Consider the following 24,523-nt stretch of genomic DNA (forward strand, 5'->3'; position numbering starts at 1 on the left):
TTTTTTGTAAAGAGTCACGGAGAGGAGGCCAGTGGTTGTGTAGTCCTTAAGGCACTGGACTCCTGTAGGGCTAATTGTGGTTTGAGTTGCAGATCCATCAGCTTGAAATTCACACCAGGCACATGTGTATGTGTGCCGAAAAACCCAATAAGAGAATGGAGAAGAGATTGTGGCATGGGCCATTTCCACTGGGGTGATTTCTTACTTTCCCTCTCACTGTCTCTCTGTCTTCTGGTGAGAGTAATGCGCCCTATGGCATAAACCTTAAAAAAAAGAGGAGTCACAGAGAAGTTAATAGTAGTTGGAGGGAGATGCAAGGACAAGGGAGGAGACAGTGGTTGGTTGTTGGTGGGAGATCTCTAACAGATTTGTATGTAGTGGGAATGACCTAGTAGACAGGAGAAGTTGCTGATGCAGGTGACAGAAGGTCAAGTACCCCAGTTACAGGGATAGCTAACTTACAGAGAGGGGCTGCTCTCAGCAACATGCACAGCTCGACCATAGTAACTAGAGAGAAGAGCCAGCCGGTAGGGAGGCCTATAGGTATTAAGTGAAATAAAGGCTCTGAAGAGGCAGGAAGATTATTTGTAGTTGGGCAGTCCTAACCTTTCTAAATGAAGGCACAACTTAAGATTGACTTTGATGAAGTTCTGTATCAGATGATGTGTTTAATTGATTTTATATTGAACTTCTTATATATTTCAACTCACTTTTCCCATCATTTGCCAGGATTTCAACATGAAATTTAAAGTCCATTTTTGCAGTTGTTTAAATGAGAATTTAAATATTGCTCATTTTAACAATCTAAAAAATGTGTAATATGAAGTTATCTTTTCCCAAAGTAATCATTTTCTTTTATTTTTCTCCCTAATTTCAGGAACAAACTCTAGCCCTTAGGAAAGAAGGAATTGGTGTCGTTTTGGATTCTGAACTGCCTCATTTGATTGGCATCGATGATGACCTTCTGAGTACTGGAATCATCTTGTATCACTTGAAGGTAGAAACTGCTTAAGTGGAACATTCTAATTTTGTTTCCAGTGTTCCCTTTAGACACTAGCAAAGGTTTATTATAATACTCTATGGCCATGAACACAAGTATTAAATTAAAGAATATACAACAAACCCTTGAGCTCTTTGGGAATTTTCAACGGTTCATTGGGATTCTGTAGTATTTGAAGTTCCCATATTTATGTAGTTCTGAAGCTAAATGATGAGTGATTCATCTCGCCTTCTGTTTTGTAGAATCAATAATAGAGAAGTAAAGAACGAAAAAGGCAAGGCAGACTAAAGAAGAAAAGTTACCAGCATCTAGAATGGGATTTGTTATGTGAACAGTTTCCTGGTCCCTTGTGGTGGTTAGAAAATTTTGCCTCCATCCATAGTATCAAGCTTGGTTCTGAGCAGTCTCTTCACATCAAGAGAGCAGAATCCCACAGAAGTATCAGTAGTTGCTTCTGTGACCTTGACATTAGTTTCTTCTCTCTTATCTAAGACTTAAAATGAGAATGGTCCTGAAGTTATGTTTTGTGTGCTGCTATTAAATTCATATATACAAAGAATCCCCTGGCCATTGGGCTAGAATGTCCCTTGAAAGGATCACAGACATCAGTGAGATTACTGTCATGAGCAAAGTAGTGCTGCATGCCAAGTTGAAAGACTAACATTGATGAGCACTAAGCTGAAGGAGATGCACTGTCATTTTCCTGACAACCTCTGTCATGGACCAGGGCTTCAGTGAACTCTCATTATATGGAGGCTGTAGCCTGCCCTCGACGTTGCTCATCTCATTGGCCACCAGAGTGCTTGAGGATAAATTGATGGAGAAATGAGCAATTCCTTTTTTCTTACTAATGAGTTTTACTTGACTTTTCTTCCTAGGAAGGTCAGACATATGTTGGTAGAGATGATGCTTCAACAGAACAAGATATTGGTGAGAATCTTTATCAATGACTGCCTCCTAATGATATTTTTAAATCATACTTAATGAAAAAAATATGTTTTTAATGGTTAATTTGAAGTAATTATATAAAAAAACTTTTTCAAATACAGTACCTGGACAGCATATATCATTCTGTCACTTTGAACACAACTTAAGTTGTGAAATAATTGATTTAGCAAATGAAATGGAGCTATGAATTCTTTTCTCCACTCTACATATATTCTACATCCCATCAGGTGTTTTTGTAATACGGTTATTTTAAAACATCGCACAGTGGTCACAGTGGGACAGTGACTGGTGGAAATATGCCAACAGACATCCCTAAGTGACAGGAAGGCCTTTTAATGGAAAGCATGCAGACACAATACAGAGATTGTGACTGAAAGTAGGAGACAACACATCATATACACACATAAGGCAGCAGGACTTTCTGGGTTTCCTGTAAGTCTTCACTTGGTATCCAGATAACCAGTGATTTCAGCCTGAGGAGATAAGGTCCTATCAGGCTTTAACAGCCTGATTTAGATAATTGGTGGTGGTGATAGTTGGTATGTTTGTATGAGTGGCACGGTGGAGATTGGCAGGGAGAAAGTTCTTTCTTCTGAGCAATTTTCAGAATTGCTGGTGATAAATCTGCCATCTTTCCAAGTGTAAGCTATTAATCACACAAACCCTAGCATATTCCTACGTGTATTTACTCTTTACTGTGAGACTGAGAGAGCTGAAAAACAATTCCCCAAGTCCCCAGGTTCAACAGTTTTTTGAGTAGAACTTGGCATCAGGCTTTCTCTTCTAATTATCGAGTCATCTGTGTGGCTGTAAATGATGATGGGTGGTAAGAACTCATGTTTTCTGTGATCATAGAAGTACAGTAATGCAATTCCATGGAGATAGTGAGAGCGATTTGCTCTGTATTTCTGAGAGGCTGGCCAAGAATTCTCTAAAATCATGTAGGTTTATTTGATAAGTATGTATACCAATGCCTGGCCGTTCTCTAAACCAGGATATCCCAGGACAAGTATACATGATTTGGTAAATTTTGGCAGCTGTGTGCCCTGAGAGGTCTGCAGAGATGATGTTCTCTTGGAATTGGCACAGGCTAAGACAATGGGCAGTTCAGTGCAGCTTCTGGAAACTTCCCTGGACCAAGATCCATGTCACGCCAAGTCTGAGTGTAGAAGTTACAGTAAGTCCTTGACCCTTGGAGCGCTTTTGTCCATTTTTGTTTTCTGCAGCCTTTGGGTGGCTGGTGGAAGAAATTTATTCAGTATCAAACATAGCAGCTCAGCGGTATTAGTTACTCAGACGTTTTCTCCCAAAAGATGAAATCAGTTAACATTCAGCATTTTTTTCCTTATACAGGTGATATCCAGATCCTTTGAGGTAACACCCAAGGGATGCCTTTAGTTCTATCAATTGATGCCGTGAACTCTTAAAATTCAGTTTTTTCATTAAACACTTATGTTCATTGCACGATACTTATGTGAAAAAGGAAGGGTCTTCAAAAGGAAAAATAAATGAGCAGACATTATCAGTGTAATAGATACCAAAGGTGGAAAAAAAATACTTTCTCTTTTGTTTTCTCCTAACTTAGTTCTTCATGGCCTCGACTTGGAGAGTGAGCACTGCATCTTTGAGAATGTTGGAGGGACGGTGACTCTGATACCCCTGAGTGGGTCTCAGTGCTCCGTGAATGGTGTTCAGATCATGGAAGCCACACACTTAAATCAAGGTATCCAGATTTTGGTTTTTCTTTGTATCTATTGTAGGGAGGGAAAAAAACTGGCAAAGTGGTAGGGAAAACCTATGTATCTTAGAATTAATTAGGAGTTAAATATACACAGAGCAAAAACTATTTGCTAAAGTCATGATATAATTTTTCTGTGCAAAAAATGTGTCCTAACTTTCCAGACAACCTAATATTTTTCTCTTCCACTTTGCTAAAGGGCTTCTTTATAATGTCCATTGTCTTACTGAATCAAACATGAATATATGCATTAATTTTCTTTAAAGTTATTGCTGTAATGCAAAGATGACATTAATGGAATCACACTAAAAAGTACCCCTGAAATAGTGTGCTCTGAGCAGCATGATGAACACAGCAAGACCCTGTCTAAAAAGCCAGGTGTGGTGGCACACAGATATACTCCCAGGTACCTGGGAGGCTGAAAAAGGAAGATCAGGTGACACAGAAACACCCTGTCTGAAAAAAGAAAAAAAATAATATACTCCTCAAATGCTAAACCTTAGCACTATGGTTTCCTTTAACATTTTTATTTCAATTATTTTATTTATTGTTTTATGAATAGTTTTATTTACAAAATACATAGAAGATTTGGTATCATGTCTTTTTCTTTCAGTATTACAGAAAAGTTACAGGACTAGTACAAAGAACTTTTTTTTTTTTTTTTAAGAGAGACTTCTGGTATAAGATACATGCGCTCACCAGAGAGACACAGAGAAACAGAAAGTGAGAAATTACGCCTGTGGGGATGGCCATGCTTCAATCGCTTCTCCTCCATTTTTCTCTCAGGACTTTGGAAATTCACTCACACACACATACACATACACACACACATATACATACATACACACACATGCACGCACCCAGCATGATAGGTCCGGAACTTGAACCACGATCAACCACGTGGGATTCCAGTGACATAAACATTAAACCAATTGCTAGTCCCAGTACAAAGAACTTTTTAATCTCAGAACCATTTGGAAATAATGGTACCCATTGTTGCTGAATACCTCAGTATATATTTTGTTTAAAATATCCTGTGTAACTTCCATACAGCCATCTAAATTAGGAAACAGATACACTGATACATTGCTGCCACCCACCGCCATACACTCACAGTACATTCATATTTCACCATTTGTGACAGCAGTGTCCATAAGGGGTCCAGAGTTCAGTCTGGCATCCTGTTTTGCTTTTGGTTGCCCCATCTTCCTAGTCTCCTTCAGTCTGGAAGTGTTCCTTAATCTTCAGTTGACTTACATTCACTTGGAAATTTTGAAAATGACACGTGTTGTGACCAGCAGAGTATGTAGCAGTTTCAATGCTGATTCTCACATGGCTGAGCACGGTTCACGTTCTGGACCTGATGGCTTGAAAATCACGCCAGGCACATGGTGTACATGCCTCAAATCCCAAGAGGAGAGTGGAGGAGAAGGAATTGTGGCGTGGCCATCCCCCCAGAGAGAGGTTTCTCACTTTCCCTGTTACTGTCTCTTGTCTGTCTCACTCTCTCTGGTGCACGCATGTGCCCTAAGGCAAAAACCTCTATTTTTAAAAAAAGGGCACGTGTTATGTTGTTGAACGTCCTACACAGATGCGGGATTTATCTGATGTTTCCTCATGATTAGACTGATCTTAGAAGTTTTTGATGGGAAGACCAGAGAAACGATGCTTTCTTTTTCTCATATCCCATCACACAATTTCCATTTACACCATTACTGATGTTCACTTTTTTGATTTGGTTGGGAGCTTGCAGACTTTGCACTGTGAAGTTACTTGCTGCCTCGTGTTATTCATAAGCGTATCGGAAAGGTGGTTTGAGATCATAAATATGCAATTCTTTGTCATACTTTCACTCACTGGTTTTAGGATCCATTAAATTTTTAATTTTTTTGGCTGAACTATTTTTCTAATGGTTGCCAAATGGTGATTTTATTTCTTTCATTTTTTCTACATTTATTGTTGGCTTTTTTACTCTAAGAAAGAGCTTTTTCTTGCCATTTATTTATTTAAATTGATAGAGTCACAGGACTTGCTGTTTTATTTAGTAGTTTTGGCTTGGTTAGTTGGTTTGTTTTTGTTTTTGCTATAGGATGCATGCACTCACCAGAGAGAGAGAGAGAGAGAAAGAGAAAATGAAAATGAGAAATCACCCCCCAGGGGCAAAGCCATGCTTCAGCCCCTTCTTTTCCTTTCTCTTCCATTCTCATCTCAGGATTTTGGATAGGTATACACACCCAGTGTGTTTTCAAGCTGTTGGATTTGGCACTCAAACCTCACAGTTGGCAATGTGGGATACAACCACCTTCACTACCCTGTCCCCCTTGGCACAATTTTGTCTTTTCTTTTTCTTTTTTTTTTTTTTTTAATTTTTGCCATAGAGCACATGCACTTGCTAGAGACAGAAACAGAGAGGGAAAGTAAGGAAAGTAAGAAACCACCCCTCAGTGGGAATGGCCACACAGTTTCTTCTCTGTTCTCCTCTTGAGATTTTGGGCATGCACACACACCTGATGCATTCTCAAGCTTTCAGGTCTGTGACTCAAACCGTAGTTGGCCAGGCGCTTTAACCACCATTCCGCCTGCTGGCCCTTGGTCTTTTCTTTATTTAAGGATTTTTTCTTTTTTTTTTTCTTTTGCCATAGTGGACTGACAGGTGGTGTGGTGACAGAGGTGCTAAACTCCAACATGGCCATGGTGGTGGAAATGTTGGACTCCCACATGGCCAACTGCAGCCAACTTGGTGACTTGCTTTTTCACTTTCCCTTTCTCTCTCTTTCTGTGGTAAAATTAAAAATAAATAATAATAACAAATAAAATTAATTAAAATGAATAAATAAATATTTTTTTTAAAAAAAGGTTTTTGCCACAGGGCACATATGCTTGCCAGAGAGACACAGTGAGAGGGAAAGTGAGAAATCACCCTCCAGAGGGATGACAGTGCTGCAGTCCCTTCTCTGCTGCTCTCCTCCTGGGACTTTATGTATGCACACACACATATGCCCAGTGTGGGTCTCAAGCTGCCAGATCCAGGATTTGAACTGCAACCAGCCAGTGCCTTAATCACTATGCCACCTGCTGGCTCTGTAAGTTTGTTTTTATTATTGCTTATTTTGATGCTCAAATTGTCTCAGATTTGGTTAAGAGGAGATCATCAAGCTGGTTTCTGTGTTTGTTCGACTTGTTCTTACTGTTCTGTAAGCATTTTCTTACTGTTTGGCACAAGATATTCTAAGCTTTCATGTTCTTTCCTGGAATCAGCCAGTTCTCCAATGAGCCCTGGTTTCTTGAAGTGGAGAATAGTTATTAGAAACCAAGATCTGGACATCAGATGTGTGTCTTTGTTTTATCCTGCTGTGACAAAAATACTTCAGACTAGATCATTTACAGTGAGCAGGAACTTACTTGATTCACAGTTCTGGAGGCAAGGAAGTACGAAACAGGAGGGCTGATATCTGACTAGGGACAAGGGCTGGTATCTGGCTAGGGTTTTCTTACAACATCATCCCAAGGTGGGAGAGGAAGTGAGAGTGGGACGGAGACCAAGCTCATTGTTTTATAGGAAACCCACTCTCCGATAACAAACTCACTCCCACATTAATAGCATTAATCCATTCATGAAGATAGAATCTTCATGGCCTAATCACCACTTAAAGGTACCACTTGTTAATACTGTTACATTGAGGATTGCTTCCAACACATACTTTTTGGGGAACACAGTCAAGCTATAATGATGTGCCCATTCTTTTGGGATATCACTGCTTCCATGTCCTGTCTGTGAAAAGAGTTAGGAAAAAAGTTGTGTGTGTGTGTGTGTGTATGTGTGTATGTGTGTGTATGTATGTGTGTGTGTGTGTACTATGTTTATTTCTGTATGTATCTATATTGGTAATCTGGAATGTTTATATTACACTATATTTATTGCTAACCAAGTCTTCATACCAATATACCTATGTCTCTAATTTCAGCTGGTACCATAGGGTTCATTCTGGTTTTCTCCTTATTCATGACAGTAAACCTGTCCCTTCATCCTTTTCTCATTCGGGAGACTGCTTCCTCCTGCCCAAGCTGTGACTCTCTTGCAGGGTGTCCCCTGCCCTCACCCTTCCCTTAGCACAGAGACCATCCTCACCCCAAGACTTGTGTCTCCCACACCAGTGCTGATGTCCTGAGCTTATACATGCCTACTGGCTTTTGGACTGAATTATGTCAGAAGGAATAAAAGATGTTGACATGTCCTAAATCCTCTGTTGGTATGTTATGCCTCGTCTGTATGATTCAGTTTTTAATAGTCATGTACATGACAGGAATTGAACAGATGGGAACTGGAAAACATGCAGTGTGTTGGTGTTAGTCAAGTTGTAAGAAGAAGGCAGTTGCAAAGAGTTATCTCAGAAAGGACAGACACATAGCTTGGACCTGGAAAATCTTAATTTTTAGAGGAGGGCATGGAGTCCATCAAAGACAGTTTAAAAGCAGCTGATAGAGCACCTGTTTATATACTTATTTTCAAATCATCCACCCATCTGTCAATGTCCATCTGATTTTTTTTTTTTTTTTTTTTTTGTCTCTTAATAGTTTTCAGTATCAAGGTAACTTAAGCTTGAGAAACAGCTGAGTACCCTGGAACTGGTCAGCAGTGAACTCTCAGTGATTATTGCCAAAGCAGCTTTTCATGCTTCTTTCCAATCTGGACAAGGGCCCTGGTGCTATGGGATGGAGAAGCAGGTTCTTGACAGGCAGCAGTGGTCATGGTGCGAGGCCGTCTCTATCTTGAGACCAGAAAGTCACCATGATTGGTTGACAGTCAAGAGATCACTGTGTAGGGTTCTTTAGTGGCAGTCCTTACTTAGGGACTCACAGGCTCTACTGCTGATAGCAGAGGTTATTGGAGGGTACACAGTAAACAAATGAGCTCACTGATGAATCATGCAGTTGGGATCTGGACCAGAGCCAGACCACCCCACCCGCCTATCATCTCTCAGGGCTTCAGGTGGAGGTTCCTCCAGGCGACTGGTGTAGGGGTCAAGGTGAGAGACAGTGGACCCTTTCTCCAGAGAGAGAGAGGACCACATGCAAGAGAGATGTCTGTTCTGGCTTCATTTTTCTCAGGTGGGAGAGGTAACATTATTATGAAGATCTTGCTAATCACCACTGGGTTTTACAAGAGACTTGCCTTGATTTTCAGATCATCATTAGCATGTGAATAGAAGAGTTTCACTGTTGCCTGCCAGATTGCACAGAATAAAGTGATTTTTTTCCCCCTGATTAGTTGGAATGTAGACCCTTCTAGCTATCTCTACATGATTGATTTAGTTAATATCCCAATATTATGTTTTCTATTTAAATATCATTTTATTAGTTTTAAAATCTACTATTAATTTGCTTAAACCTACTCATCTTTGCGATTTTTTAAAAATACGTTTGAAATCTGTCCCAGAGGGAACCAGCAGTTAGCGTAATGGCTATGTCGCTGTACTCCCCCATGTAGTCGACCGCGGTTTGAGTCCCGGACCCGGTGGCTTAAACTCATGCTGGGCGCGTGTGCGTGCATGCCCAAGATCCCAAGAGGAGAATGGAGGAGAAGGGATTGCGGTGTGGCCATCCTCCCGGGGGGGGGTGATTTCTCGCTTTCTGTCTCTTTGTCTCTCTCTGTCTTTCTGGCGAGCACATGCACCCTATAGTAAAAAAATACTCTCAAAAAAAAAAAAAAAAAAAAAAACTGCTCCAGAGGTAGTGGTTTCCATTTGGCTCCATTTTCATTTATTTTCCCATGGCTTGATTATTTTATTCAAGGTTTTATTTTGAGATATTTAATACATCTTGGGTTCTTTGATATATAAAGTATAGATCTAACTTAAATTTTCTTCTCCACATTCATATACACTTATTTATTTATTTATTTATTTATTTTCATTTTGCTAGATAGCCAGAAAATGAGAGGAACAGAGGGAAAGAAAGTACCCTCCATGGGGGAATGGTCTCGCTGCAATCTCTTCTCCATTTCTACCTCCTTTTGGGATTTGGGTCAGAATTACGTTTGTGTCCAGTGTGTTTTTCAGATCTCTAGTCTGGGACTTGAATCACATAGGAGGCTGTGTGGTATCCAACTGTCTTAACCACTGTATCACAGGCTGGCCCAATGTACCATGTATTATAACTCTCCCCCCATGAGCAAAATTACTTTAACAAAAATTAAAACAAGTAAAATGATATCATAGCTTGGTCTTGACCATCTAATTTGTATTTGTACTTTTCTACCAGTATCACATCATTTTAATTCTTACTGTTTTATAATATGCTTTAATCTCTGTTCTCGTGCAAGTGGTTTTTAATATTCAGGTCTTTTTTTTAAGTGTGTTTATTTGTTTATATGAGAAAGTCAGAGATAGCGATAGAGGCATTCCAGACAGGTCTTGCCATGACTCAATTCTTCTGCTCCAGCCTCCCAGCCAGCTAGGATCACAGGCGCATTGTTGCTTCTGGCATGTTCAAGTTGCTCTGGGATCTGAATCAAGGCCTCCCACCTGCCTGCAGCATTATGCAGTGATATCCTACTACTTGGACCACTGTGCAATCCCTAGGCCTACTTACTTACTTACTTACTTACTGCCAGAGGGAGAGGGAGGAAGTCCCCCCAAATGGGGTATGGGTACACCTCAATCTCTTCTTCATGTGCCTGGCATGTGTTTCAAGCTTCCAGGGCCAGGACTTGAACTGCAGTTGGTCATGTGGTCGGTCATCTAGTTTCCTAAACTACTAGGCCATAAGCCAGTCCCATGTCTACTATTTTTTCCAAAGATATTTTAGAATCATTTTGTTGTGCTAAAATATTGAGGAGTTAGGTTTAGGTTGTAATTCCATTTGATTTTTTAGATTTCTGAAAGGATGTTTTCATCTTGGAACTTTTGCATATAACAGTATGCTTCTTGTATTTGAAGTTTCATCTGTTTCATGCAATAATAGTTTGAAGGTTTATAATGTATGTATTTGTTAGATTATATTTATTCATGTATGAAAAATATTGAAGTTTATTGCATGCAATTGGGATTCCATGGGGGGATTCTTCGGTATAAGTAATTCTTTTTTTTTTTTCTAGAAGTTTTTTTGCTATAGGACACGTGCACTCGCCAGACAGAGAGAGACAGAGAGACAGAAAGCGAGAAATCACCTCCCGCCCCCAAGGGATATGGCCACACTGTAATCCCTTCTCCTCCATTCTCCTCTCGGGATCTTGGGCATGTACCCACATGCGCCCAACGTGAGTGTAAGCCACCAGGTCCGGGACTAGAACCACAGTCGACTACATGGGAGGTTAGTGACATAACCATTACGCTAACTGCTGGTCCCGGTATAAGCAATTTTTGAAATGTCAATACGTCACACATGTCGTCATTGGATGCTGGATGCCCTAGCTTCATGGCTCCTGCCTTTGAGCTGTTATCCCTGTTTTGCCATCATTGCCTTAGCTGCTGTTCTTTGGAGCTTTCACCACCCTCAGCCCTGGCCACCTCATGCTGAGAGGATCACAGCAGTCACTGTTCCTGCTGTGGTAGGGGTTACATAGTCTCTTGTGGATTTGCCTAGAAGTCAACTGTTACATGTAATAGTGATTCTGAGAGGAAACCGGTCTTGAATTCCAAATAACATACTGAAGAAGGATTTTTTAAAATTTTTTTAAAGCTTATTTGTTCCATGAGAGAGCAAGTGAACGAGCCAGGGGCAGAGGGGTGGAGAGGAGTGGGTACCTCCAACAGAGTCTTCATGCCATGATTAACCCTGAGCCTCAGCTAGCCCAACCATGGGCCTATGTTTGGGCCCTACCCCCGTGCTCCACAAATGTGCATGGAGACCTCCGAATGCAAACCAGGGACCTTCCCATGTGATTCCAGCATAGCAGAATGTTGTGTTACTGCTGTGCCGTAGGCCAGCCCTGCAGAAGGAACTTTTAGAACATGAACTGTTTAATATGGGCACTGCTTAGAACTTAACATTCAATTTTGGGGCTATACTTGTACCCCCTTCCCCATAGCTTATCTATTTAGGTCAAACAAATTCTTTATATAGCTATGAATAAGTTTATAATTCTGTTGTGGATTGAGGCATAATAGATATATAATACATCTGCCATGCAATATTTTTATTAAGTAGTTTTTTATCTTAAATTTTTACCTAAATTTTTAGGCCATTAAAATATACCCATTCTGGCTAGTGATTCAGGTTAGAACTCAATTTTTGATCTTCACGTTGGATATATGACTTATCCTAAGAAAGTAGTAGTACTAATTGGCATTGAAGGTTAATTGTCAGAATTGTCTTTCCCTGCGGGATGCTCTAAATTGTTTTATTACCATGGTGCCATGATTTTCAGATCTGATGGGCTTGAGTTCCTCTGGCATTCTGCTATGCTACTGAACAGCTTTCTCAGTATCACTGTTAATAAAATTGGCACAAAAACGCTATGTTTGAAGGTGTTAAAACACTGTGCACTGAGTATAAATGTCATTAGCAAGTACTAGGGCAGTGAAATGCAAGATGACTTTGAATTTCAAGGCATGACACTAGAGAGGCAAGATGGCAACTTTTTTTTTTTAATTACACATACTGTAATAATAAAGATCCCATCAAGGGAAAAGCATCTATAGTCCTTCAGAAATTAAGGATTAGAATTCTCTAATTAGCCTTCTTTGGTATTTGAGGATTATTAAAATGAACACTGGAAGCCTTTTTAAATTGTTTTTATTTCTTTCATCAGAGAGACAGAGAAAGACAAAGTTCCCTTAGTAGATTCTTACCGTGCTGCGATCCTACCCCCAGACTTTCAGGCAGCTAGGGTCACGGCTGTGCAGTTGTGCCCAATGTGCTTAGGTGACCTCAGATCTGGACACAGGATCTGAATTGTGGGCTCCTGTGTAGCTGCAGTGGTGGCCTGGGTGCCTGTGCCAAGGTGGCTGGACCTGACACATTTCTGTTTTTTTTTTTTTTTTTTTTTTTTTTTTTTTTTTTTTTTTTTTTTTAGGTTTTTGCTATAGGGAGTGTGTGTTCACCAGAGAGGGGAGAGACAGAAAGACAGTGAGAAATCACTCCCAGGGGGATGCTATGCTGCAGTCCCTTCTTCAGTTTTACCTTGGGATTTTGGGTACATAGGCATAGACGCCCGGTGTGAGTTTCAGGTCACCGGGCCTGGGACTCGAACCTCAGTTGGTCATGTGAGAATACATCCACCTTAACTACCATGCCACCTGCTGGCCCCTGGAATACATTTGTAAAAACAAAGTGATATATCATTTGTGGTTACAAAAAACATAGTTAAAAGCTAAAAAGATGTGACTGGTTCTGATGTCTGCCTATTTCAGAGTATTGTTTCACTGATAAAGAAGAAGGAAGGGGTTTGATCCATCAGGGCTACAAAAGGATTTTCAACTCTATCCATAAGATTTTATTAAAGAAAAAAAAGGGCAAGGTATATGGGCTTTATTAGAACATAAAAAATAAGGAACAGAATTAAACCCAGTAACTTATTTATACCCCCAAAACTATCTTGGCTTTTACCCACAAAATTGTGTATACCATTTTTGTATTTTCTGCCCTCAATTAATTACTGCAGTGTCAAATCTTCTGAAATAGATGGCAGCCAAAGCATTTGGAGGTAAATCTCAGTATGACTCTGTAGCTGCCATTTTGGATCAGAATATGCTCCAAGAAATTTTTAAAATACAGTATAATGTGCATTATCACTCATGTGCTCAAATTCATGACTTATTCCTGTGAAACTTAAATTTCATCTCTAGTTCTCCAAATTGGGATTGGGTTATACCCATAGTCCTGAGGATTAAGAAGCCCAGGCAAACCTGCCTAGTTTCCCACATTGGGTCTTCTAACTCCAGTTTCTGGTTAAGTGGAGGGTTGTTGGCCCAGGTCCCTTCTTGCATCTCCATCCATAAGATTTTATTAAAGAAAAAAAAGGGCAAGGTATATGGGCTTTATTAGAACATAAAAAATAAGGAACAGAATTAAACCCAGTAACTTATTTATACCCCCAAAACTATCTTGGCTTTTACCCACAAAATTGTGTATACCATTTTTGTATTTTCTGCCCTCAATTAATTACTGAAATAGATGGCAGCCAAAGCATTTGGAGGTAAATCTCAGTATGACTCTGTAGCTGCCATTTTGGATCAGAATATGCTCCAAGAAATTTTTAAAATACAGCATAATGTGCGTTATCACTCATGTGCTCAAATTCATGACTTATTCCTGTGAAACTTAAATTTCATCTCTAGTTCTCCAAGTTGGGATTGGGTTATACCCATAGTCCTGAGGATTAAGAAGCCCAGGCAAACCTGCCTAGTTTCCCACATTGGGTCTTCTAACTCCAGTTTCTGGTTAAGTGGAGGGTTGTTGGCCCAGGTCCCTTCTTGACCACTATCTGACTCCTGGTCCTCAGGATGGACCTCATTGGACTCCTAATGGGCCATCTGTGTTTTTAGCTGGTTTTTGTGGGTGACTTTAACATCTATTTTCATTATCATTCTGCTCCTTTTTAAACTTCGTTTTAAGCTTCATATCCTCTCAGGTGGCTTTACAGTGTATCTCCACACGAATTTCTGCACTTGCCCCTACGCCTAGTGAGATCTTCAGGATGGACTCCACTAGTGTCTGGCCCATTGAATAGATCCATGAAGGGCAACAAAAGAGACCTTTGGAAGCATTTCAAAGCACAGTGTAGAGAAGGTATTGAGAACTGAGACTGCAGATACATGTCAAGCCAGGTCACAGTGCTTTCTGCCCATATTATCTCCCCTGTTGACTGTATTTCAGTCACCTTCCACTTCCAGTAGCTTCCTACCTTTTCACTCCCAGTTTCTATTAGGTTGTGGGAAAAGTCTTTACTTATTTTTCTATGCAAAAATGTGTCATGACATTTCCAAAGACCCAATGGTTTATTGCCTATATTAGGTATGCAGATATCTCTTTCATTAGAAAATTGCTGTTCATTTAGAAATGTGTTAGTTAGGCTGTCCTATTAAAAAGCACACATAGTAATTACCACTTCCTTATCTAAATCACTTAACACACATGTGAGTGTCAACTAATAGGAAACTTATCTAAATTTAGCGCATTGTCACCATCCCGGTAAATTTCTTTACCTAAGTCATTTAACTGCCTTACTTCTTTTAGATTGCATAAACTGTATTTCCCCTTAAATCATAGGAAACATTTTCATATTGAAGTGACATAGGGATGTCACTTCAATGACAAACATTTTCTGGTACCATGAACATTTGTGACAAAATATGTAGGACATGTTGCCTGAAACCTGGTTGAGGCAGCTTCTCCTCTCTTTTGAATTCTTCCAGAAACAGTACATGGGATGTAGCACTGGTCTTACCAGGTGCTTCAATTGGTGTATCTGCCATGATTCATTCATTCATTCATTCTTTCTTTCTTTCTTTCTTTCTTTCTTTCTTTCTTTCTTTCTTTCTATCTATCTATCTATCTATCTATCTATCTATCTATCTATCTATCTACATAGAGAGAGAGACAAAGAAGGGACAGTTGTTAGAGCAAAAAGTGTGAATTTGACCATAGAACTTGAGCTCTTGGCAGGGTCTTTTTTTTTTTTTAGAGAGATTTTCGCTATATGACGTGTGCTCTCGCCAGACAGACAGAGAGAGACAGAAAGCGAGAAATCACCCCCCAGGAGGGATGGCCACACCGCAATCCCTTCTCTTCCATTCTCCTCTCGGGATCTTGGGCATGCATGCACATGCACCCGGCGTGAGTTTTAAGCCACCAGGTCCAGGACGCGAACCGTTGTCGACTACATAGGAGTCCAGCGACATAGCCATTACGCTAACTGCTGGTCCCTTGGCAGGGTCTTATAACCTAGATTTTTTTTTTCCCTTTTTTTCTCCCTTCATATACGTAATGTGAAATGGTACAACAATCAAAAACTATTTCAGCATTTATCCTACAACTGCTAGGGTTGATTCTTTTAGTTTAATTTTTTTTTCTTTTTACTTCAATATGCTATTTTAAAACCGATACTTGTTAAGTGTAATTAATTTTTTTCTATTCATATTTGTGGACTCCTTTGGTCTTGCTGGTTTGTCAGGTCCATTGAACATTCATCTCTCTTTTTAGAAGTGCTGCAAAAACTGCATCTGGGAAATTTATACTTAGGTGCATTTGAATGTGCTATGCTTGAGTGCCAAAATATATTTGCATCTATTCAAATTCTCAGAAAGAGGGAACAAGTTATTGTCTGCAGAGTGGAGCTGAGGAGCCTTTGATAAAATTTTCATCTGCCTGGAGAGCTGCCATGAGTGACAAAAAAGAATTCTGGTTACACTAGAAAGGAGAATAGATCTTCCAGTGATTTAGCCAGGGTATCCAGTTGACAGAAGAGACCTTTTACATGCTGCTAAAAGCAAGCAGGTATCAGTGTCCATTCTCCTTCTCATCTGCATTTGTCGTTGATCACTCATGATGTCTTCCTCAGATTATAAACCTGCAGATCTTGGGATCAGCAGTTAGCATAATGGCTATGTTGCTGAACTCCCATGTAGTTGACCACGGTTCAAGTCCCAGATCCGGTGACTTAAACTCACGCCAGGCGCGTGTGCGTGCATGTCCAAGATCCTGAGAGGAGAATGGAGGAGAAGGGATTGCAGCATGGCCATACCCCCGGGGGATGATTTCTCACTTTCTGTCTCTCTGTCTCTCTCTCTGTCTTTCTGGTGAGCACACACGCCCTATAGCAAAAACCTCTCCAAAAAAAAAAAAAAGAAACCTGCAAATCTGACAGCTCTCCCTTCCTTACGTTAGCTGATTCAGCAAACATTCCTGATTGTTAGACCTTTGTCCTTTAAAAACTATACCCTGAGCTAGTGATTCTCAAAGTGTATCCCCCATATCAGCAACATCAGCACTACCTGGGAGCTACCAGGCTCCATCCTAGAGCCTCTGAATCAGAGCTAAGGCCCAGCAATCTAGTTTTTCATAAGTCTGTAAGATTTTTTTTGTTTTAGGTTTTTGCCGTAGGGTACATGTATTTGCTGGAGACAGAGTGAAAGTGAGAAATCACCCCTAGGGGGAATGGCTGTACTGTAGTTCCTTCTCCTTTCTCCCCTTGGGATTTTGGACACATGCATACGTAATTTTTAAGTCTCTGGTTCCAGGACTTGAACTACAGTTGGTCATGTGGGAATTCAGCACCTTAACCATCACCCCACCTGCTGGACCTCAGTCTATAAATTATTTTGATACATACTTGACTGTGAGAACAAAAATTAATCATGCTGAAGTAATTTTCTTGGTGTCTTAGGATTCAGCAGATGAGACAATCATTTGTCAACCTCTTTAGCCTTTCTCTTGTCTTGCTTCACTGAGTTGTACTGAGCAATGGACTGGCTGCTGGGCACTCATAGAACCACTCCTGACTCTGGCTTCTGGGAGGAGAAAAGCTGTATTGCATAGTCTACTCTTAAGAATCCAGGAGGCTATCTTGAATCTGTCTCCTTGAACAAAGTTCTATGTGTCAGTTTTATGCCCTACGGAGTCAGGTTCTGAACACAGATGTAACATGCATCACATGTCCGTTCTGGAATAGACTTTACATTTAAATATAAGGTAAGAAAATTTAGCTCTTTACATCACAAGATAACTGTAGGACACAAAGAAGGTTTACTGCTAGAGTTTGGGATGCTGGCTAAATCCAGTTTGGAGCCCAAGGCCTCTTATCATAGAAGAAGGTGAAGAGGGACTTTTGTCAGTGAGAGTTCCTCTAGTAAACAGTGAGCTCAGGGTATCACATTTTTAGCATCTGGAGGATGACACTTCTCTGTATGTTTATTTTAAAATCCTTAAGAACAACCTTGTTAAATAGTTTTAGTAACAACAACAAAAAAAGTAATATCCAGTTTTTTAACCGACTTTAGTGGATAACATCAACATTTATTTTCATTTCTCCTTTTAAAATTTCATTTTATCTTCCTATCCTCCAATTTGTACATCTGGATATAAATTTCTTGGGGTTTACCTGTTGGAGTTTGCCAAGCTTCTGGAATCCATAGGCTTATCTTTTTCTCCATTTTGGGGACATTTTCTCTCATTATTTGTTTAAATGCTCTATTTTTTCACCCTGCCCCATATTCTTCTTCTTTTTATTCTGAGGAATCCAATTACATAGAAAATTAAATGTTTCAGTATTGTCCTAGTCAGCTCCCTTGAAGCTCTTTTTACTTATTTTTATTTATTTTTTTCTCTTCGCTTTTCAGGTTGGATAATTTCAATTGATCTGTCTTCATATTCACTGACTTTTTCTTTGTCATCTACATTTTGCTTTTAAGCCTATCCATTGAGTTTTTAAAAAAATTTTGATCTTATTTTTCAGTTGTAATATTTATTTCCTTATGTCTTTTATTTATTTGTTTCAAGAATATTGAAACATTTGTTGAGGCATTTTTATAATACTCAATTTAAACTCTCCATGAAATAATCCCATCATCCAGAGATTAGCTTCATCAAAGCATTAATCTCTGTTGATTCTTTTTGTTATGAAAATTGAGATTTTTCTAGCTCTTACTAACTGTAAATAGTAATATTGGGTTGTATTCTAGACATATTGAATATTATGTTGTGAGACTCAGGATCTTGTGTATTTCCTTCAGGAACTGTTGATAAGTTTTGTTTTAGAAGGTAATTTACCTGGTCGGATTCAGACCATAAGTTACATCAGCCTTTGTCAGTTGTGGCTTCAGTTTCAATGCCAGTTTAGTTTTTAAAATCTTTGCAGTACTGTTCCAGTAGTAATGGATATGCCATTCATTGGCCATCCTGGGACATGAGCATGATCTACCTCTTATCTCAGTTCTCAAAGTCTTTCTGTGTGGCTGAGGACCAGACCGATGTGTATACAGGCAGCAGTATGCCCAGCAGCTCATAAGCAACTCTGTGAGGTCACTTTCCTGAACATTCCACCTTTCACACTTTACATACTTTATGATTCCCTTGGGTCTTCCCCTTGCTCCTTACCAGCTGAAAATCTGGAGCATTATTTAATTCAGTCTTTCATGTACTTTGTGCACACACCCACCTTCAAGGCCAAGGAGAAAGAGAACGAAAAAGAAAAATACAGCATCAGTGGTCTGTGCCACCCTGGGGGGGGACCACAATTCCTCTGATTGGAGAAAGACATGTTCTTTCCTCATGGCCCCTACTGCTGCCATGCGACCCTCTATCCCTTCCTCAGACCTGAACTAGAAGGCTTCTCCTGGAGTGCTCTCTTTCACATTAATGTCCACTTTAGGGTTTTCTCTTAGACCAAGCAGGGAAACACTGGAAGAATAAAATGACAAATTCATTATCAGTTGAGTAGTGCTTCAGATCCTGATCTCTGTCAGTCTACCTGCTGCTCACAGGGCCTTCAAATAATGGCTGCACATATTCTTCCCCAGCTATAAGCTGTATTCAGTGGGCAATACAGGGAGTTCTGTGCTTGTTTTATCTTATGCAGACCCAGAAGTCCTTTCAGAATGTCGCTTTAGGCTGCTAAAAAGGGGGGCATTTGTCCAAAGCCAGATTCTAATGTGAAAGAACATTTGTCATAGTGGCATGTGGTGAAAAAGTGACTTAGATATGCTTTGACCAGAGTGTGCAGTGAAGACATGTCTTAAGACTGGAAAGAGGGAGTGGTGAGAAGGGGGTGTAGCATGAGATCAACTCTAATGAGTCCTATCTGTAGGGCTCTTTGGTCCTAGACTGGATGCACTAATTTTCTGTGTAAGGTAAGAAGGATTCCGTGTTCACCATGCAACAGGTAAATAGTGAGGGCTGAGAGGTAAGGACAGTACAAGGTTTACTTAACTCAAGTAGCAGTTTATAAATGCACAGCAAGGCAAAGGAATGAAAGGTAAGAGACTGTCAGAGATTAGGGGTAAGAGGAAAGGGAGACATTTTGTAAGAATTATTTGGGAGGAATAATAGGATCTTGACAGGTTGGCGTGTGTGGGAGGCTAGAAATGAATAGTAGAAATTGTCACTGCCAGTGAATAAATAGTATTGTAAGAAAGAATATGAGCTACCGGAGGTGAATGGAAAGAAAGTCACTAATAGTGTGGCTGGTTATTATAATGTCTTCCATCCAGTTCCTCGGAATGCGTCATGTTGTGATCTATTGTCTTGAATTGCCCTCTAATCATTTCCTATGCTTTCCTTCAGAAGAGCAGGCCTATGCTGTATTCTCATTTGGTTTCTCCCATGAGGTTTTTAAGAAGAAAATAGTCAGTTCCTGCTCATCCCCACTCACCCACGCACACATCTTAAAATCTCTTTGGGAGTAGGACTGCAGTATCTTGAAATTTCACAAAGCTGTGTACCCAGCTCAGGCCCACAGTTGGGCAAATGACTGTCAATGGGTTTTTTGGCCAGAGCCTTAATAGCAAGGATTGAAATCAATTTTCTATCTTTTCCAGTGTCCCAGTTTCTAAGTTTGCAGTTTCTACTGAGACTAAACAGGGGTTAAAGTCATTTACCTAATGCAGGAAATTGTGAATCCATATTTTAACATTGAAAAGGAGGCGGACAGGGCCAAGGTGGCTTTTTGGTACAGTGTCATGTGCATTTTTACTGATGATCAGATGGAATGCTTTGATATTGATGCCCGCTACCTATGGCCCAGAGCATTTGTCATTCATTCTAAGCCAGGCATTAGCATCAAGCCATGTGTCTGTTTGAATTTGTTTAGTATTTATATGAATTTTTGTTTGCTTGTTTCTTGTAAAGTTTAGTTATTTATGTCTTTGGGGAGGAGGAGGGAGACAGACACTCCCAACAAGGTCTTCGTGTTATAATCCACCCCCAGCCTCAGCCAGCCAGGATCTGGGACATACGTATGTGTACCCGGCATGCACTGGGAGAACTTAGGATGCGAACCTGGGACCTCCCATGTAGCTTCGGCATTGCCATTGGAGCACTGCATTGCTGCGTTGCCCCTGTTGCCACTGTGGCAGGCCAGTTCATGAAATTTTCTTAGCCTACCACAAGCACTGTTGTCAGATCTTAATCTTCCCCATCTAGCCGCCCAAAGCCATTTTTTTAAGAATTATAATTTTATTTATTTATTTTTAATTTGACCAGAGAGCGACAGAGAGAAAGAGCCGAGGGTGGGGGTGATAAAGCAATTTGCCAGGTCCAGGACTCAAATTGCGGTCAGCCATGTGGGAGTCCAGTGCCCTTATCCACCATGCCACCTGCTGGTCCCTCAAAGCCATTTTTAAGAAGAAGAAAAGTTACTGTAATTCAAGTATCCTAAGTAATAAAATTTACAACACAAGAGTGTAAGGCCCTAGAACATATTACTTTAGTCTGTTCTTAAGTACTGGGATATGATACTGGAAATTAGACTGATTAGGACCCTAAAATGGGACCATTGTAACTTATTTTAATATAAATAAATTTTTAAAAACATATTAAATCAGAAGGATAGTTATTACACACAAGCAAGTTTCCTCTTGCTTGAATCAGGCAGTGAAATGAGAACTTTACCTGTCCTCCCCCGCCTGACCTCTCATTCAGTTTCATTTTAGAAAATTATATGTCTGGCAGAACTTGGCTTTTCCAGCTGTCACACCGAAAATGAAAGCCTGCCTTTCACCGAGCATGCTTGAGCAGTGCATTTTATCGTGTGTGTGTGTGTGTGTGTGTGCGCGCGCGCGCGCGCGTGCGCGCACACTTGGGACAGGAGCTTTCTAAAGCAATTAAACTACAGAACTATAAGGGGCCTCCTGTCGCGCTTGTTTTAGGTTTTTGCCAGAGGGCACATATGCTTGCTGGAGAGAGAGAGAGAGAGAAATTTCCTTTCCTGGCCTCACCAGGAAAGGATGGTCACAACACAGTTTCTCCTCCATTCTCCTTTCAGGATTTTGGGCATGCACTCACATGTGCCTGGTGTGATTTTCAACCCACTGTGTCAGGGACTCAAACATGGTCATCCATGGTCAGCACCTTGATCACCATGCCACCTGCTGGCACCAGGGAACTCTTGCTTTTATTGCCCCGGAGGCTTCTAAGCTCCTGTTGTCTTACGCCATGCTCTTTGGGGAACATAGTGATCTCATGGCGCACGACTGCGAATGACATTTTTCACGCATCATTACTTTCGAGATCTCCACTGATCATATTTAATAGATAAAAAGAGTTTGTTTATTTGCACAGTAGTAAAATTGGAATTCTCACATATAATTTGAGAAAGAGGGTAATATTAACCATTATTGTCCTCTCACTCCTTAGATGTCACTAGAAATGTTCACACTTATTTCTTTTCAACCTCCTCAGCGTATTAAAATAGAAAATCTCATGTGCAACCAACTTTCAATGGTATCTCATTCATAGATATTTTATTGAAGTTTTCTTTTAGCGAATGTCTTTACCCTTTTTTTTTAAGAGAGATATTTTTGCTCTAGGGCACATGCGCTTGCCAGAGAGACAAAGATAGAGAGACAGAAAGCACGAAATTACCCCCCCAGGGGAATGGCCACACCACAGTCCCTTCTCCTTTTGGGATCTTAGGTATGCATGCACACATACCCAGTGTGAGTTTTAAGCCACCCGATCTGAGATTCAAGGGGTGGTGACTACGTGGGAGTCCAGTGACATAAACCATTACACCATCTGCTGGGTCTGTCTACCCCATCTTGCAACATTATCTTCCCCATCCTCTGGTAAGACTGTCTGAAATTTGTCTATCTTCAGGTACTTAAAAAGTTCTCAAATAATCTCATAGAAGATATCGTGTATTTCAAGGAGATTTAGACATGCTCTCAAATTACAAATTATATACATCACAAAAAGTCCGTCAACTGCTTTAACTTCAGATCAATGAGTAGTTCATAGTTTAAAAGAACTTAAGATTTGGAAGAACCCTTAGAAGTTACATATTTTGATGAAAAACAGTTCTGGAGAGGTTATGCAGTGACTTACCCTTTCCCGCACCAGAGTTTCTGATCAGGAACCACACTCTGAGTCTCATCCAAAAACTTGACACCTTCAGCTGTTGTCATTCATTTTTCATGCATGCATTCATTCATTCATTCATTCATCTGTTCCAGTTCCTCTTTTCCTTTTTAACTATACTTAGGAGTTTCCTTTAAAATAAAAAATAGGGGCTGGACTGGGATACAGTGGTAAAACATGACATTTGCTGAGGCTGAGCCATATGGGAAGGTTCTGGAAGGATTTGTATCCAGAGGCCTTTCTAAGTGCACTGCACACTCAGGTGCTCATGATCCAGGGCTCAGGTGGATTGTGGTGTCATTGCCCCATTGCATGTTCTTTCTCTCTCTCTCTCTTTCATAGAAGAACTAAATAAATAAACTAAAAATAGAAGTATAAAACAAAACAAAACAAAATAGCTCATGGGATCTCTCATCCTTCTCTGACTACTACCAGCTTTGTCTTTCCATTCTTTTACAGATTTACTGAAGGAGTGGTCTGCACTGGTAGATGTACATTTCTTTACTACTCATTCATGCTCAGTCCTGCCAACCTGGCTTCTGGCCATGAACAATACAGCTCACACTAAGCACACGGGTGACTTCCATCTCCCTTCCCTCCGCCATGGTGTCTTTTAGTCTTTTCATCTTAGTTGACCATTCAGAAGCATTATGGATTACTGGCCCTTCTTTCTCTTGTCATCTGCAGTTGTCCTGTTCCCTCTCCAATGGCCCCCTTTTTGTTTCTTCTGCAGGTTCATTCTCCTCTATTGGCCATTTAGAGTCAGTATTGTTTAAAGTGCCCAGTCTTAGGCTCTCTTCTCTTCTACCTCTCTCTTCTTATGTGGGTGATTTTTCCACACGTGTAGCTTCATTTATTAGAAATGACTTTCACATATAGAGATATTTTATACATGTTTGTACATACACGCATTTATGTGTGTGGGCATATATTCATATTTACTTGTAATATATGTATGTGTTTGAATATAATATATGTTTCTCTGTGTACATTATGCATACATACACGTACACACACACAGACACATGGACATTAGGTAAGTAGGTAGGTAAATAGACAGATTGCTAACCCAGGCTTTTCTTTTAGAGCTTTAGATCTCATTTTTATTTGCTAAAGACATCTTAAATTTACTATGTCTAAAACCAAACTCATAACTTGCCCCCACCCTAATCTCAGTCTTTTTTCAGAGTTCTCAATCTTTCTGAATAGCACTCCATCCAACTAGTTACACAGTCCAAAACACAGGGGCCATCTTCCTCACCTCCCTTCTCCTCGCTGTCTCTAGCCCACCATCAAATCTGTTGGTTTTATCTCCTATATCTCTTCCAGATTTGTTCCCTTCTCTTCTTAGCTACCCCTACAGCTCAGTACTAAACCACTTTTGTCATTACCTGGACCATTGCAGTAGTCTCTTCACTTGTCTATGCACACCTATTCTTGTCCCCTTTAGGGTCATTTTTTAATCGCTCAAAATAATAATCTGTCTGAAACGATAACCATGCTATGCTGCTACTTTTCAGTGTCTTCCTATTGTGTTTAGATAAAGGACAAGAACTTTACTATATTCTCAAAGATTTGAAATAGTCCATTCCTTCCATACTCTCAAGACTTATTTTGTGCAGGTTCTCTCTTAACCCCTCAGCCACTGCCACAGGGCTGTTTCGCAGTCATTCATGATGACTGGATGATGATCACTCATCATTGATATCCCTGCTGCAGGACCTTTACACATGATACTTTCCCCAACTCATTCTCAAAGATTGTCTTAAGCATCAACCACCTCAGGGAGTTCTTCCTTAACCTTCCCTACTAACCACCCCCCC

General features: G+C 40.2%; 1 protein-coding gene across 1 annotated transcript in view; it reads left to right on the forward strand.

The window, feature by feature from the left end:
- KIF16B (kinesin family member 16B) overlaps window positions 1–24,523 on the forward strand; it is a gene marked incomplete at its 5' end in the record, with an annotated part of 299,847 nt that overhangs the window by 122,775 nt on the left and 152,549 nt on the right. The window contains 3 exon segments of the mRNA XM_027770001.1: window positions 878–997; window positions 1,879–1,930; window positions 3,534–3,671. Coding sequence (XP_027625802.1) covers window positions 878–997; window positions 1,879–1,930; window positions 3,534–3,671 — 310 coding nt within the window.

This window comes from Tupaia chinensis, unplaced genomic scaffold (assembly GCF_000334495.1).
Source record: "Tupaia chinensis unplaced genomic scaffold, TupChi_1.0 Scaffold000101_1, whole genome shotgun sequence".
In the NCBI taxonomy this organism is placed as follows: Eukaryota; Metazoa; Chordata; class Mammalia; order Scandentia; family Tupaiidae; genus Tupaia; species Tupaia belangeri.